This window comes from Musa acuminata, chromosome BXJ3-4 (genome assembly GCF_036884655.1).
Source record: "Musa acuminata AAA Group cultivar baxijiao chromosome BXJ3-4, Cavendish_Baxijiao_AAA, whole genome shotgun sequence".
NCBI classification, from domain to species: Eukaryota; Viridiplantae; Streptophyta; class Magnoliopsida; order Zingiberales; family Musaceae; genus Musa; species Musa acuminata.
Window position 1 is genome coordinate 40,215,939 of NC_088352.1, and position 16,939 is coordinate 40,232,877.

A 16,939-nucleotide genomic window follows, 5' to 3' on the forward strand; every position below is an offset into this window, starting at 1 on the left:
TCCACAACTCATGTGAAAACGCAACTAGAATTCTTCAAAGATGGCATTTACCTTTTTTGTTGACACAGCAACCACAATTCTTTACAAGATATAAGAAAGTGAAGATTATTTAAGCAATTCCATTGATCAACATTAACTCAGATTCTGATTGTACGGCACATACATAAAAAAGATTCGTGTCAGGGAATTGAGGATTTAGTCTGACGTTATATAAAAACCAGATTAAGACATATTTGGTGTTTATGTTAGTACAAACATAAGACATACTTGGACAAGCCATATCTTCAATCATGTTGCCATTAAATCATACATCGAACATGAGGATACAAACAACATATCAAGTCAATTTTCTATCAACAACACTACATGATTGACCATATTAACTCGAGACAATGTCAATGGACCCCATGAAGTCGAGTTAATATCCTTGTTGGCAAATAGGATCGAGGTATCTACCGAATTGAGATTAAGTACCAACCAGATATCAACTAGGTGGGGATGACGTGTCAATGACAGCACAAATGACATATTCCCCTAAGCACCTCCTAAGATATACATTAAATTACAAAAGAGACATCTTAGCGATCAATCATGTTATAATATAATTGATAAATAAAGATTAATAATGTTAAAAATCTAAATATGAATTATTATATAATAAAAATAGTTAACAATCATTAATAATATTTGATCTATTGTTAACAGTAATTAGAATGAAGAAAAGAGTCATCAATGATGAAAAGGAAGAAGAGACGACAATGATGAAAGAATTTTTAGATGACGACAATGAAAAAAACTACATACGACAACAGCAGTAGCAGAGGAAGCTTGGAACAACAACAACATATGTGTCTATCAGTAGCGAAAAAAGCTACAATCCTCCTTCTCAATGGTGGAAGAAGTTGCACACAATAGCAATGACAACAAGGAGAACTATGCACAAAGCTACACCTTTGGATTCATTCATCGACAAGGGGTGGGTTTTTACAAGTAAAATAACTTTATATAGCTTAATTGGTTCAATCGAACTAATTAGCTACTGTTCAACCGAACGATTGCATGATTTCAATTGGGCGCTTGCCCAAGGTGCCTGGCACCTAGGTTCAGGCGAGCGTCTAGGTGATGCTTCATTGAAGCACGCTGCTCGGGCCTCGCCTCGCCTCACTCAAGCACCTAGGCGAGTGCTCGAGCACCTATTTAAACACCTGTTCTATTCCAAGCCATGCATGAACTTGGAACCTTGTTCAAGTTTACTAGCGGTATAGGTCATCGCTGAAGATTATTTCAGCATTATAACCTGTAAATTTACTACCTGGATTGCTTGCAATAGGATGCACCTGATTCAACATGATACATGAAATGCTATATAAAGAGGATCGGAAGTCCGGCCACTGCTGAATGTTTGTGCTTCAAGGAATGTACCATATAGCTTCAATAGGAAAGATACCGTAACACATCGACGAACAATTTCTGAATTCATGTCAACTATTTTACCATGCAGCTGCTGATGCATAGCTCAGCTGCTCCCGCATGCTTGTGGCCTGGCTTGATTGCTCGTGTCTAGGAAACTTTTAGCATCTGATAAAAGGATAAAAAAAGGTGCACATAATACAAGCAGATTTAAGCAAAATGATCTAAAAACTAGATAACAAAAACAAGGGAACCCATCTTACATGGAGGAAGATGCTGATGGGATGGTAGCCACTGATTGTTTTGACATAGTCTTGGAGATAACGCTTGAACAAATCAGCATCTCCGGTCTCTTTGATATCCATGCCTCTATGGACTAGTAAATGGGACCATGCTTCTAGTCATGTATGACTGCACCTATTACAGTCATGCATGAAAATTTGGTACATGGTTTCTACAGATTCAACAAGGTTGATGCTGAGCCAGCAGTGTAGGATGGAACACGTTCCTTGACAGCTAATCCATGTAAGAAATATCAATATCAATAACTTACTGGAACATAATATTCTTTACAGCTCTCGGTTCATATTTAAATCCCTAGTCTGTTTTCATGAAAATCAACCATAAGAATAATACTGAGAATATAAATTAGCTTTAGTTTTCTACTTTTTAGTTGCCTCAATCATAATCAATATCAAGCTTTTCTCAATCATAATCCAGTTTTTTGTTTTCATGCTGCTTGCTGCAATGGAGGCTCACCACCAAATATATCGCAAGGTCCACACACACTCTTGAATACATGTCAAAAAGTTGAACAAGGGTTGACATATAATATATTTCTCAGAGCGTTGTGTTCAATCTAAAGTTGGATGCAAGTTCTATAGTGGCTTTTTAACCAATCTAAAAACAGAAACAATGACTAATTTATTGACTTTGAAAACCTATATTAAGCTAATAGATCAATGTACGTGAAAAAGAATGAAAGAGAAAGGAGAATGAGCATACCTAGAGCCCCAAGTACAGAATTCTGATGACACACAAGTTCTTAGGATTGTCCACATACTAAGCAAGCCATCGTCCGTACATGACTTCACTGTCTGAGTTAACAGCACCAACTAAAATGGGAACAACATTTATAGGATAACCGCAAAGGAAGAAAAAATGGTATGACCATAGTTGTTAGTGCATCATATTCTGTAGGTCATTGAACCATTTGTCAAACTAAACAATGTGTGTGTGGGACTCTAAATCATGCTGTAGGTCATACTTATTGAACTATTTGTCAACCTAGTCTTCATATGCATGTTCTTTTTATTATGATAAACCAGCCTTGAGCTCTTGAAATCAGAATTGGTGATTGGTCATTGGTTGTCAAATTCTTGGACTCAGAAAAGAGCAAGAAGCAATTTAAAGAGTGTACAGGCTTGAAGCTTCCCACAAAAATAAACACCATGTGAAACATTTTAGATTCATATCTCCTTAAAAACTTATTCTAGCAAATTACTGATGAACTTTTAAAATCTTTATATCGTTAAGGCACGTGCATTTATCATCACTTTACCCATTACGAAACAGAAAAACCATGCTGGATATGAAAGATAAGCTGAAGAAACTTAGTTGCCTAATTTAACAAAGTAAATCACTTCAATCATAATGTTCGGTCCTCACTATACTACTCACAGTCTTTCCATCAATACCATCGCTGAATAATACTTTTGTTCCTAAACTCAATAAGATTTTCTTCACTATTTCACTTTATTATCAATCAATCTCATACATCTATGTTGACATACTCAGGAAACAATACAAAGTAAAAGTTGATTTTTTACTCCACCCACTGGGCTATTATTCAGGCTCAACATCCAACCAAAAGGTACCGACTTTATAATATTTGTAAAATTAACTCTTCACCTTGAGGTCTCAATGAATTTCTTATGACATTTTCTTTTACCACAACTTTAAGCTACCCATTTCATCAATCCTACAGGTAGTACTCCAAATATGCGCCACATTTTATCAAAGATCTGCTGGTTCGATGTATATGCCATTTTTTTAAGTTCGGTTCGATGCATATACTAAAAGTACCAAAGGACACTTTGAAATTTTGGTCTGAAAGGGGGATATTCTCAACATATTTTCTCTGCAAAACAGTAGCAAGCTATCCAAGCATATCATACATGAACCAATGTTCTAAAAATAAAATGTTAACCTTTGAATTTATATTTTCGTTATCCCAAGAGCCGATTACCTATTTGTCCCCCAACAATAACCCACCTGTTTGTCAATGGCAGAAATATCTGACCTAAAATTCATCTCCCAACAATATTCAATCGATTGATTCTTAATATTTTTTCACATCAAACAATGCAAACGCACATGCAGCACAAATACTTCCTCCTCAAAATCCGTTCCATAATTGGCTTCTCAAGAGATCAAAATGTAGCAGGGGTTTGAGAGATTCACCGTTGCTGGTGTACCTGGATCCAGCATGAGCTGCTCTTCGGATCCTCTCCAACGGATCGAAGCAAAAGGCGAAGCGTTGATCGATCGGAAGGAAGACGAACCAAACCCTATCTCTCCGCCCATATGCAGGACGACGGAAACGATGTACATTACAAGCCGTGGGAGACAGTGGGAGAAGGGGCACGATAAGAATAGATGCGGTCGGAAGGGACAATTTAAACGAAGATTGGATCTAGTACAGATTAACTCAGATTTCTGTTTTGCAATGGTAATGGAATGTGAACATCTGTTGAATCCAACGGTGGATTGTTCACGATGTTTGGTGACCGGGACGGTTTACAAGCTTAGAGGCATTGTATGGAATCCGATTAAACAAAGTTAAAGCCGAGGCGGAGATGTGCATATATAATCCTTCAAAATAAATGATAAATTAAATTACATTATATTTTTTAAAAAATTATTCTGACAATAAAAATAATTAAGAATACTTCATATTGTCTATTCAAATCAATTAATATTAATTATAATTATAAATAATTCATTTGGGTTTCTTAATGGATGCCAATGACAAGGGAAATGAGAAGGCACCGCATTGCCTTCGCCTCCACTCCTTCGCCTCTTTCCGCCACCGTGCAGAATTCTTGGAGTGTAAGAGACCTACTCGAGTTCAGGGAACTCCTCCTACACCCGTCCGTGCGTCTACCCGTTGAACTACCTGTCGGGGGGGACTAACGTGGGTCCTGCTAATGTTGACGTGGTGGCAAGCGTGTGGCGGACAGGCTTCTATTTGGGATTTTAATCCACCGCACCGACAAGACGATGGCTCGCCAATTTGGACGGTCTCCTCCTCTTACACGCGACAAGTTTGATCTTTCGCGTCGCGTCCTCTTGGTTTTGGCTCCCATCTCCGGCCCTGTGCGAGAATCCAAGTGGAGGCTATGATGGGGACGCGTGTGGTGGCAACGGGATACGGCCAATTTGGATCGTGAGGCGTTGGTGCTCTTGGGGACGGTGAAGCCTTTGGGACATTCGATTCCTCCTGGGAAAGCAATTTGGTGCCGTCTCCTTCGAGGAACGAGAAGACGACTCTTCTGAGTGCAAAAAGGTTCCGACTCTTTTGAGGTCCGTAGGAGGGACGAGATTTCTCACCCGGAAATCAGATAAGTTTTCTGTGTCTTCTCCGAATTCTTTGTGGCTGGTAAAGATTGGATCTTGGGATGCAAGATTGAGTTTTTATTGCCCAGTTAGGAATTCTCAGCGAAACCCGTGTTCGATTTGATATAATCCTTTTGGGTGGAGAATCTTTCGGTAGTTCTGGCGGATTAGACGGGAAAGGTGCGGCTTTTTGTTCCCGGTGTAGGGTTTTCCTAGCTCCTTTGGGCGATCGACACAAAACTCGTCAACACAATCAGATCCCATTTTGTTATGTTTGCCCTTTTGTATCGTATTTCGTTCATACAAATCAAATAGTAATCAAAGAGAAGAAGTGATTTTCCTTGGTCCGAAAAGGATTTAGGACTTGATTATACTCGGGAATTGGAAATGGGTAAGCCGACTGCTAAGAAGAAGAGTTCAGGAGGTAAACATACTGATGCGAACTCAAAGAACAGCAGATCCATCGAACACAGCCCAAAAGTCTTTGATGAGGATACGACAATCTTCATGGACATGGCTCGTGATTTGAAAGAGGAGGGCAACATGTTGTTCCAGAAGAGGGAGTATGAGAGAGCAGTGCTGAAGTACGAGAAGGCCATTAAGCTGCTTCCAAAGAACCACATTGATGTTGCGTACCTCCACAGCAATACAGCAGCCTGTTATATGCAGATGATCCCTGAGGAATACCACCTTGCAATTAATCAATGTAATCTAGCCCTCAAGGTCTCACCCAAGTACAGTAAGGCACTACTGAAAAGGGCCAAGTGTTTTGAAGCCTTGAATAGGTTGGATTTGGCCTGTAAAGACGTCGACCTAGTTCTGAGCTTGGAGCCAAACAACCTCACAGCATTGGAAATTTCAGAAAGAGTTAAAAAGACAATGGAGAAAAAGGGCACCGTTTTAGATGATAAGGCTTTTTATCCACTGCCAGAACCTCCGACAGTGAAAGAGAAGCTGAAGAAGAAGAAGAGGAGCCATAAGCCCATGGAGAAACAGGTTGAAGTTAAGGAAGAGCCTATGAAAAGCGTGAAGTTAGTTTTCGGGGAGGACATAAGATGGGCTCAGGTACCAGCTAATTGTACAATGTTGCAGCTGAGGGAGATTGTTGGCAATAAATTTCCAAACCTGAAGGCTGTCCTTATCAAATACAAGGATAAAGAGGGTGATTTGGTGACAATCACTACATCTGAAGAGCTGAGGTGGGCGGAAGAATCTGCAGACCCACTGGGGTCTGTTAGGCTTTATGTTGTAGAAGTTAACCCTGATTTTGAACCTTTGCTTGAAGAGGCAAAAAACAGCTCTTTAGGGAGGAAGCTGGACAGAGAAACTAATAGCATATCTGAAAATGGGAGCATCAGACATGACAATGACAAGGTCTCTTCAGTTTATATTGATGACTGGATTGTGCAATTTGCTCGGCTATTCAAGAGCCACGTTGGTTTCAATTCTGATGAATATCTGAACCTTCATGAGTTAGGCATGAAACTGTTTTCAGAGGCAATGGAAGAAACTGTCACAACTGAACAAGCACAAGAAATTTTTGAAATCACTGAGGATAAATTTCAGGAGATGGCAGCTCTGGCATTCTTTAATTGGGGAAATGTGCATATGTCTCGAGCAAGGAAGAGACTGTTCTTATCAGAAAATCCTACGAAGGAATCTATGCTTGCAGAGGTGAAAGCTGCATATGAGTGGGCTCAGACTGAGTATGTTAAAGCGGGAAAGAGTTACGAAGAAGCTTTGAAATTCAAGGCTAATTTCTATGAGGGTCTTCTTGCACTTGCACTGCAACAGTTTGAGCAAGCAAAGCTTTCATGGTATTATGCAATTGGAAGCGAGGCAGATTTGGAGACATGGCCTTCATCGGAAGTCCTGGAGCTATTCAACCAAGCTGAGGATAACATTGAAAGAGGAACAGAGATGTGGGAAGAAATAGAAGAGCAGCGGTTAAAGGAACTCTCCAAACCCAATGAGGAAAAGACCTTGTTGCAAAAGCTGGGTTTGGAAGACTACTTCATAGAGCTCTCGACTGATGAAGCTGCAGAACTTGCTTCTAACATGAGATCTCAGATAAATATATTATGGGGAACCATACTTTATGAGAGATCTGTTGTGGAATTCAGATTAGGTATTCCACTGTGGGAAGAGTGCCTAATGGCGGCGGTGGATAAATTCAAACTGGCAGGGGCTTCTCCAACTGATCTTGCTGTGATGATAAAAAACCACTGTGCCAATGAAACTGCCCAAGAAGGTATTAATATTTGTCCTATAAAGGCTGCATTTGTTTTTTTTTCACCTTTCAATTATGATTAGAAGAAAATATATGAGTTCAAATGTCTGGAAGTTCATATAACTAAAATTATTTAAATCTTACATATTATATACTACTGATTTGTGTAAAAATTCATCAAACATGGTTTATTAATTTGTGTCAAAATACTTTGAAACTGATTTGTGTAAACCTTAGATGTGTTTTTATCCTCATTTTGGAAATACCAAGTACATGATGCTTGCAGATAGTTACCAGAAGATTGATTGTTAGGACACAAATTTCTTGGCACTTGCGCATATTTCTCTCCAATCCATGGCCTATTGATAAGGTTATTTCATTTTAAAATTAAATTTCATCTAATTGTTTATTTCATATTCCTAACCGTGTTCTTTGTGGGCACATAAAGGCCTTAGGAGGAACTCTACAAGTGGTTCAACAATCACCTTGACACCCAAATACCTCACCTCTGTTAATGTTGTTAAATATGCACCTACCTAATCAGTGATCTATTATGTATCATTAAACTTTGAGCATCCTCTTGACTCCAGCTGGCCTGGAAATGATCCTGCAATTCAAATTCTTAATTGCTTTTCTTTTATTTGCAGGATTAGGCTTCAAGATTGATGAGATAGTTCAGGCATGGAATGAGATGTATGATGCAAAAAAGTGGATAAGTGGTGTTCCATCATTCAGACTTGAGCCTTTATTTCGGCGGAGAGTCCCAAAGCTGCATTATATACTGGAACATATATGATTTATAAATTTATTTCAGCAACACAGTATTAGTGGGTATTGTTGGGAACATCAAAACATAGATTCTGCTGTCTTTATATTTCAGATAGGTAGTTTTTTCTTCTAATCATGGATGATTAAATTCCTTTTTCATCTCTAAAATTGCTAGCACTGCATAGATTCTGTTGTTAAGATATTATTAACCCAAATTAGCTGTAACTTACTCACTGATTATAGGACTTGTTTTCTAGTCTTGTAGTTCTAATTTTATGCAAAGCGTTCTATTATTTTCTTCGCTAGAATTGCCAGTACTAAAATTTTTTGGAACTATATTAATATCATTCCCTCTTGAAGTTACCATTTTTTTTTTCTTTCTTCTTAGTTCACAATATTTGCTTTAGTTTTATGATTTCACAATTCTCATCTTTTTTCTTCCAGGTTTTTCCAAATAAATGATTCATGAATGAATTAGTAGAAATGTTTGATTGCAAATACATTTGAATCTCTTGTATAGAGTCACTACTAACTGAAATTGTCATTTTGGTCAAGTCGGTTAAGCCATTGTTTAGAAAAATGTGATTCCATGAAGCTTGTTATTCTGTTTTTCTGAGTCAACACTTGAAAGCAAGAAATGCTCCTAGAGAGTTGTATTCAAATGCAAAGCATTGAAATGCATTTGAACACAGTGGACTGGGGAAAAGAAGTAGTGCAACTGTGTGATTATGCCATGTACAGAAAGCACATTTTGATGCCAAAAGTGGCCTACCCTATCTTGTATCTGGACTGTAATGCTGGTTCAACAATACAAGTGGGTCCAGCAAGGATCAACCTTAGCTGCTGAACTTGAGTTCATAGATTTATTAAAGTCATCTGCTGTTTTTGTAATCACCCATCTGCTATTAAGTCTGAAGCTAGGACAATTCATTTCAGAAATTGAGTATGTAACATAATCACTTGATGTCTTGCTCAGAATGGTTTTGTATTCTGAAATGATAGAAAATTGGAGGACAAAACATGGAGGTATTGGATCAAGGAATTAGAAGCTGAGAACCATAGATGCTTTTTTTTTAGTGGTAAAACACATTTAGTTGATCAGAGATGAAATTTCTCCTATCCTACCAATTTTACTACTAGTATGTACTGCCGCAGCAAGAACACTGTGGTTGTCTAACTGGCTCGATTTGGGTTGTTCTTCCAGTTTAGGTCAAAAATTTGTTAAAAAAGGTACATAAAATTGGATCTAGAAAAAAGTTTGCTTTTATCCCAATTTAAGTGATATCCTCATCCACAAACAATTTGGTGATAGTCTAGCAAAAAAATGAAAATGGTGTTCTTGCGAAATGGTTTCAGATCTAAATTTATGAGTGAAAAAATGTGTGTTTGCATGCACCTGTGAGTCATTGGTTCTTGTGTCAAGTTGATCTGGAAGAATATGCTGAAACTATGTTAGATGTTAACAACATGCTTGATGGTGCATCTAAGAAAACTTGCTTTTTGGTATTTTGTACTGTTCAATATGAATCCTTATGATATACAAATTGAGGAGACAACAGGCCTTGGTGTCTTGATAAGATTGCTCCTTTGCAATGTAAAAGCATGGAACCTCTCTCCCTTTGCTCTGGTATGACGGCCAGCTTGGATGATAGTGTCAAGGGGTGGAAGGTGAAAGAGGGGTGACAGTGAATAATAACTTGGAAGAAAGATTTTGCAGGATGCCTAAGATTTCAATCTTTATTGAGGGCCTCAATTGGTTTTATCCACTCTGGTGTTTTGTTCAAACTGGAGAAAAAAAAAAAATCAATGGCAGGGGCTATTTACCAGTTAGAACTGAGCTGTTTATGTCCCAGTTCTAGGTCATATGGGTAGTTACCAACCTGAATGGGTGGCAATCCATGGTATTGCATCCATGATCTCTCAGTTTGTCAGTCCTCATTTTACTACTAAAATTAGATTTCTAAAAGATGTGTACATGAAAGTTAAAAGTTAAAACTACAAATTTCAATTAATTTTGAATTATTTTAGCCCTTGTCTCTGCTGTTAATGAATTATTTGCGTTGTAGTAGGTTTTGTGAGTCAATCATCTCGCAAGATGACAATCTTCTACTAATTGCACACATTAGAGTGGAAATAATCCAAAACTTCATCTTGGTTTAACAACCACCACCTGAACTGTATGTGAACTATAGAGACTTGTAAGTTCATTAACATATCAGCTCATATAGAATCAGTGGTTTGGAATCTTAAGCACCTGTATCAATAGGAGCTAATCTTCTGAACTTGCTTTCATATAGGATGTCATCCTCTTGTGGCTGCTGTGTTTGTGGCAACATCCAGTCTGTATATTGCACTATTATCCTAGGTGGTGGAGACGGGATAAATTCTAGATGGATTTCAGGAAACTTTTCGATAGGTGGTGTATCATGCTTTAGTAGGAACTAACATAAAACTTGAGTGGTCTCTTCTGTTGGAGCAATATTGCTAGCTCCATAACTAGAAATCAGGCTATTATTATTAAAAACTTTCCATCTAGGGCAAATGATAATATTGCTCCAAGAATTTAGCCCCATCTAACAGAACTTTTTGCTGCCATTGCAGGGGTCCTTGTTCATGGGATTATATATTCAATTGTTCGCTTGCTCTTATGGAGAAGAGTTTGTCGATTCGGAGTCACACAGCAGAATTCTTTATTTTCCTTTTCATGCACCAGGTTGGAAGCCTAGTGCTATATGTGATTACTTGGTACTTGGTGGTGTAGCATAAACTTATTTCAAGTTGGAGTCCGACATGGCCGTCGTCCAGCCCTCTTCATATTGGCTGACGAAGTTTGATTTTTTATGTATTTTTGAATTTTCTCCTAGGATAATACATGGTAATGGTCATTTGTTCTGAAGGTTTGTTCTTCATCAGAATGCTTAACTTGCTACGTATTTGAACATACAGGTTACTCTTATTAGAAGTTCAGAATATATTAAATTACTTTGGCAATTTGTTGCATATGGTTGTCTTGACAAATGCAGGCCTGGAAATATTTGTGAGAAACATCGTTACTAACCGGGCTACAAAGATTTGACTGAGAGACTTGTGGAAGTTTGATATGAGCTATATAGCTTTGTTGGTAGCTTTGAGCTTGTTGTTGTGGCAGTATTATACTCGTTCTTGTATGTGCTATGTCTTGTTACATGATGGCCACTTTACATAAAGGATTACACAGAAAAAAAAAAATTCTCTCGCTCTCCATGTTTTTATATAGAAAAAAAATTAAAATCTTTTAAGGGTGATTTCGAAGAAAAATTTATTTTTTGGTTTTTTTTCTTAAAGGTACTTATGTATTCAACTTTTTTTCAAGTGATGTTCTTATTACTATGATGCTGTAGATGCCTCTCATTGTCATTTGTCAGTTTCATTTATCGTGAGGCTCTCATCATTGTCTTTGATCATCGTCCTTATTAATCCCAATAATTATTGTCTTCAATTATCATCTTTAAATAATTATTGTCTTCAATTATCATCTTTATTGTCTTCATTGTTAGGGTCCTCTCTCGTTGTTCTTGTTATCACTCATTAAACTTTTATTTTAATTTATCTTTATTATCACCCATTAAACCTTTATATCAATTTATCTTTAGAGTTTTTTTTTTGTCGTATATTGACCATCAATCTTCATACTACTATATCTCTATCCTCCGTGTATGCCTTCTACTATGCGCTTTATTTTATCTTTATCTATACTACTATATCTCTATTCTACTATATCAATTTTGTACCCTCAAGAAAAGAAAAAAAGATGGGACTTTACATAGGGGATGGGCATTTACGAGATTGTAAAAAATAAAAATATCATTAAAAAAATAAAAATAAAGACATCTTTCGAAAAAGCCAAAAAAAAATTCAGGTAAATCACTCATCTTTTAATTTCTTAATTATTTTTCTTTGAAATGTACTGTCACATGCAGAGAATTGAATTGCGATCTGTGGAACCAAATCTCATCATCATCCTTGGCCTCTGATACGGAAAAGAGTGGCCAAATCAACTCGGTATATTTCCAGTTTCACTTTGACATCCAACACGGTAACCTCAAATCATCTTTCATGCCACTTGCCACCTGAAAAGGAAGAGAAAGATTTCAAAGAATGGAAGGCGTTCACTATGTCCAAGGAGGTCAATTTCCTCCACAAACCAAAACTCTATGTCATGGGTTTTCTTTCTGTAACATGAGCAGATGCTCACAAGCAATACCAATACCAAAGTTCACACTGAAGATTGAGAAAAGTTTAGAGGATGAAGAAAGAACTGAAGAAGTTTCAGTACCAGACCATCGAAACTCTCAATCAGCTGCAGCATCTCCTGGATCAAATATACAGCTCCAAGAACCCTAATCATCAAGATATGGGTTGGGTTTCCTGGATCAAATATACAGCTCCTGGATCAAATATACAGCTGCAGCATACATGTCTTATCCCTCATTCCCCCACTATCAACTTCAAATCCAGAAACAGTGCTCACTAATCGATACCCAAAAACTTCAACCACATGAGTCTATCACCATATATCTCCATCAACATTTTCCACTGAATCAAACCACTGCCAGCTGCTGGTCATTGCCACTCATCAGAGAGAACCTTGAAGGCTTGGGGCGGAAGTCCCTCCTCCGGCACAGGCCATGGCTTGATGGCCTAACGATCTGCACGAGGACAGCTTTCATGGACCTCGCCCTCGCCGGCCCTCCTTTCGGTTCCACCGAGCCCGTCGACTGTGCCGCAGACTTGCCGGAATTCCGCCCTGCGCTCCGATGTAGCTTGCACCGGAACGACCCCGGGTGCGTCGTCGGCGAGCACAGACAGGTCCGAGGAGCTTTGCAGGGCTTGCATGAAGGCGAACTAGTGCAGTACTCCATGGATGGAAAGGAAAGTAGGTCTGAAGCTCTCTGTTTCTGCTATTGTCTTCTTGGTGGTATTACCTCCATGACGTAGAAATGGTGGTGAGACATCAACAGAAGAGATTAGACTAACGAAGCTTTGTGGGCTGCTGGTCATCATTCAAAGCCATTTGTTGACGGCAATAAGATGGCTTTCCTTGGAAGGGTTTCCAAACCATGAGAAAGAGCTGCGTGTCTCCGAGCCCACCGTTTCCTGCGCGCATCGACTGCCATCTACTGAAGCTGTGTGCTGTGGGGGGCACGCGACCTCCTTCTTCCACAACTTCGTTGATTCTTGGCACTTGTTCCTTGAGATTCGTGCTTTGTGAGATCTGCTCGATGTGTTGCCTAACTCAACCGTCGAAGATCATCATTGAAGAGGTTGACATAACCAACCCAAGGTTTAATGGATGCGGATCTTCCATAACATATGATTGAGCCCGATCCGGCCCATAATATGTCAGAGCCCATATATTGAGCCGTTCTCGTTAATCAACGAGCCCAACTTGGCACATTATGAATCCCGGAGCCCTCCTGTATATAAGAGACCGCGTCGCCTGAACCGCATCACTTCCGTTTCGCGGCGCTAGGGTTTGGATAGGCGACCGAGAAGCTCCGTACCTCCGCTCCCTCTTTGCCGTGGGCGCCGCGGTGTCCATTCCTTCGTCGCTTGTTCGATCATGGCGGAACAGGTTAGTTTTCATCTCCACTCTACCGCCTTTTTCTCTATCATCTGGAGTGGTCTGATTGACGCACGGAGGGATCTGTGGATGTATTTTGGTTTCGTGTTTGCTCATCGGTTGTTCTTCCTTGATATGCTGTTGATCATACTAATGCGTTGGGATTTTGCTGTCTACATAATTGCAAGTAATATCACCTGTATTATCTTGAATTACGTCGATCAATGCCTTAATTAGATGTTATTTCTACGTTGTTGATTTGTTTTCCCGTTGGTCTTACCTTGCAATACTATTGGCTATCTTGTTTGTGTAATTTCTTCTCTCTGTTAGCCTGTTGGCTACTTTTTGTGTTATTTTCCAAGGGAATCCATGCATATAGTTTAGTTTCTTAGTCCATTCTGTGCCCTAATTTTGGTCTATTAGGATTGGTCATGCTTTAACAGTCTTTTTGTATGTTCTTGTAGACAGAGAAGGCGTTCTTGAAGCAGCCGAAGGTGTTTCTGTGGTAAGTGAAAGGATTTTAAGTATTAATTGTTCGGAAAGAAATTTATGCTGTGAAATTTAGTATAAGTGTGTTTGTAAGTTGCAGTTCAAAGAAATCTGGAAAGGGAAAGAGACCTGGAAAAGGTGGGAATAGATTCTGGAAGAGTATTGGTCTTGGCTTCAAGACTCCCAGGGAAGCCATCGAAGGTCTGGACTCTAACACATCTCTTTCCTCGTTCATCAGACATAGCATGTCCATTTCCTTGATGCTGGTTACATGTATTTTTTCTCGAAAATGAAGATTATATTAACAGATTAATGGGTACAAAAAGAATCATAGCAAAGGCCAATTGTTGTGCCAGAAAAGGTCATCTTAGATGATCTACCGAAATTGATTAACCAGTTAGCCACCCTCACTGTTGAATTCGCTATAGACATGGAAAAATTGTAGGTTACATGCTTAAACATGTGTTCCTGTAAAGTAAATAACCAATTTTTTTAATAATTCATTGCCTAGGTTTAGAATGCCTTAAGGCTATGGAAGATCTTCCATGAAAACCGAAAAACTCATCTTCACCACATGAACATAAGTGTGTTTGTTGCAGGAACCTACATCGATAAGAAGTGCCCATTCACTGGCAATGTATCAATTCGAGGTCGCATCCTAGCAGGCACATGCCACAGTGCCAAAATGAACAGAACCATCATTGTGCGCCGCAACTACCTTCACTATGTGAAGAAATATCAAAGGCAAGCAAGAAACTGCCACACTGCTCTTATTTCTAATTGCTTGTTTTAGGGATTGAAGATGCTAAGTTCTTCCCTTAGGTATGAAAAGAGACACTCGAACATTCCTGCACACATATCACCCTGCTTCCGTGTGAAGGAAGGTGACCATGTTATCATTGGTCAGTGCAGGTGAGCATTTTTTTTCTGTTCTCCCTTTATATGTAGAGCCAGAATTACTGATTGAAGTAAGATCTAAGAAAAATTGCATGGTATCTGCAGGCCACTGGCAAAGACTGTTGGATTCAATGTACTAAAAGTCATCCCAGCTGGATCAACAAGTGGAGGTGGGAAGAAGGCCTTTGCTGCAGTTTGAATCTTACTTGAAATGCTCTAATTTATCTCCAATTTTGTGTTAGACTCTGTTTGGAATGCGTTAATTCATTTTTATCTCTGATTGACGTGAACTCGTGTATAATTTCTCTATATTAAGTTTACTTGCGAAATTGTGCAACAATGTGCTAACGACTGGATTCAAGTCCCTTTTTTCTTACATTATTATTTAGACTTGAGGCTTCATCTAATCATTTACAAGCCGAACATTATCTACAACATGCACTTGTTGCTACAGCATGTTGTGATGAAATCTGAAGCAAAGCCAAAGCTATCGGATGAGATTTCATCCGATCTTTTCCTGGAGTCAAGTAGGTCGTCGTCGATTCCTACTTCCATTTCCTCAGCCCATCAAGACCCCATGTAGATTTCATAGATCTTTCTTCGGGTTCAGCGAGCAGTGGCTCCCTGTTTTCACTCTCATCTGTGTTTCCCTTCCGAAACAGATCTTGGAACATCTTCCTCTTCCCTTTGTCAGACTTGATGGGTATCAGTGGCGAACCTTCCGGCATCTGTATCGAACTCTTGCCACTGTGTTGGTTTTCCATCCAAGGCCTCCGTGGATCCATCACATTCACGTCCACGGAGCCTAAAGGCCCCTTCATCGCCTTGCAAGAGCCGTCCTTCTTCCCTTTACCTGTCCATGAAGCTGCATTGCCGATGAAGGCTTTGATCGGAGTTTGGTTCTTCGCCTTCTCCGCGACCGTGGAGGGCGCTTTGTCCCCGAGCTCTATATCTGACCACTCCTCTTCCGTGCTCATCGTCGGGCACCTAATGATCACGTCGCGGCAATCGAGCTCGACGCCTTGCACGGCCAGCCTCTGCAGCAGAGGCCTCTTCGACGAATGGTACTCCTCCGCCGAGATGCACTTAGCATAGTACAATTCCTACGATCGACGAGAGAAAAATTCAAGCGTTTTCGCGATGAAAGCTGAAGAAGAATGAGCAGCGTTTCTGAGTCCGGAAGACCTGTAAGAAGACTAGCTTGTCGCGGATGACGCCGGCTGGCTCCTGGTCCTTGGGGGCGGCGATGAGGGTGTCGAGAATGTGGGTTCGGAAAGCGACCACGTCGCTCTCGGGCACGATGCCCTCTTTCCGGAGGCCCATGAGGTGAAGGATCCGGTGGAAAGACTCCTGTTGCCACTTGAGGCTGTCGGAGTGGCGCTCCGCGAGCTTCTGGTCGGGCAGCGGCGGCCGCCGGCTCCTGAGGCTGAAGGGCAGGATCGATTTGCACAGGGAGGTGATGGTGTCCTGGAAGGAAGAGTAGTAGGTGGGAGTGTAGCCGTACGCCATCGTCGTCGTCTTCTTCTTCCTCTGCTTGCAACAAGTTTTACAGAATGTAGGAGTTGTATTAGGGTTCAGTGGTTGTTTCTCGAGGGGGGGGGCGAGAGATTTAAGCCGTGGAAGAAGACGAGCTTTGAAACGTTTCTGCACAACGGTAGAACCGAAGAAAACTAGCCGTTGGGGGGTGATGTGTCTTAGAGTTTGGAATGAGTAAATGCCCCCTTTGGAGAATATGAGAAAAGAAGAAGGGGTGAAGTGAAAAATCTGTTCTCACATGGATGCATACAGATACATTTGTGGCAAAAGGATTCAACAATATAACTTTCCAGAATCATAGCTTGCTGTTCCAACTAAACAGCAAGGAATCTTTGATGGCAGAAGGGCTCACAAGATGACAAACCATGAAAAATGCACCACCAAAGCAA

General features: G+C 39.9%; 3 protein-coding genes and 1 long non-coding RNA gene across 6 annotated transcripts; 2 read left to right on the forward strand and 2 right to left on the reverse strand.

Annotated features, from left to right (window-relative positions):
- Window positions 1–934: 934 nt before the first annotated feature.
- Window positions 935–4,201, reverse strand: LOC135635117 (uncharacterized). Its single transcript, XR_010495554.1, has 2 exons — window positions 1,674–4,201; window positions 935–1,578 (listed from the first exon to the last, which is right to left on the reverse strand). It is a non-coding gene; the product is annotated as an uncharacterized LOC135635117 (long non-coding RNA).
- Window positions 4,202–4,729: 528 nt separating this feature from the next.
- Window positions 4,730–11,026, forward strand: LOC135635971 (protein PHOX1-like). 2 transcript variants are annotated; one of them, XM_065147458.1, is made up of 4 exons: window positions 4,730–7,279; window positions 7,906–8,142; window positions 10,324–10,442; window positions 10,628–11,026. In XM_065147458.1, exons 1-2 carry the CDS (start codon window positions 5,416–5,418, stop codon window positions 8,052–8,054), a joined length of 2,013 nt encoding a protein of 670 aa, XP_065003530.1. In that variant the 5' UTR covers window positions 4,730–5,415; the 3' UTR covers window positions 8,055–8,142; window positions 10,324–10,442; window positions 10,628–11,026. The 2 variants fall into 2 exon arrangements, with proteins under 2 accessions (XP_065003530.1, XP_065003529.1); XM_065147457.1 differs by lacking the exon at window positions 10,324–10,442.
- Window positions 11,027–13,481: 2,455 nt separating this feature from the next.
- LOC135636822 (small ribosomal subunit protein uS17-like) lies at window positions 13,482–15,362 on the forward strand. Of its 2 annotated transcripts, none has more exons than XM_065148891.1 (6): window positions 13,482–13,640; window positions 14,093–14,133; window positions 14,212–14,318; window positions 14,717–14,861; window positions 14,940–15,029; window positions 15,120–15,362. In XM_065148891.1, exons 1-6 carry the CDS (start codon window positions 13,629–13,631, stop codon window positions 15,211–15,213), a joined length of 489 nt encoding a protein of 162 aa, XP_065004963.1. In that variant the 5' UTR covers window positions 13,482–13,628; the 3' UTR covers window positions 15,214–15,362. The 2 variants fall into 2 exon arrangements, with proteins under 2 accessions (XP_065004963.1, XP_065004964.1); XM_065148892.1 differs by having other exon boundaries at window positions 13,483–13,640; window positions 14,218–14,318.
- A 39-nt stretch (window positions 15,363–15,401) lies between these two features.
- Window positions 15,402–16,813, reverse strand: LOC135636821 (uncharacterized). Its single transcript, XM_065148889.1, has 2 exons — window positions 16,200–16,813; window positions 15,402–16,117 (listed from the first exon to the last, which is right to left on the reverse strand). Exons 1-2 carry the CDS (start codon window positions 16,521–16,523, stop codon window positions 15,560–15,562), a joined length of 882 nt encoding a protein of 293 aa, XP_065004961.1. The 5' UTR covers window positions 16,524–16,813; the 3' UTR covers window positions 15,402–15,559.
- Window positions 16,814–16,939: the final 126 nt, after the last annotated feature.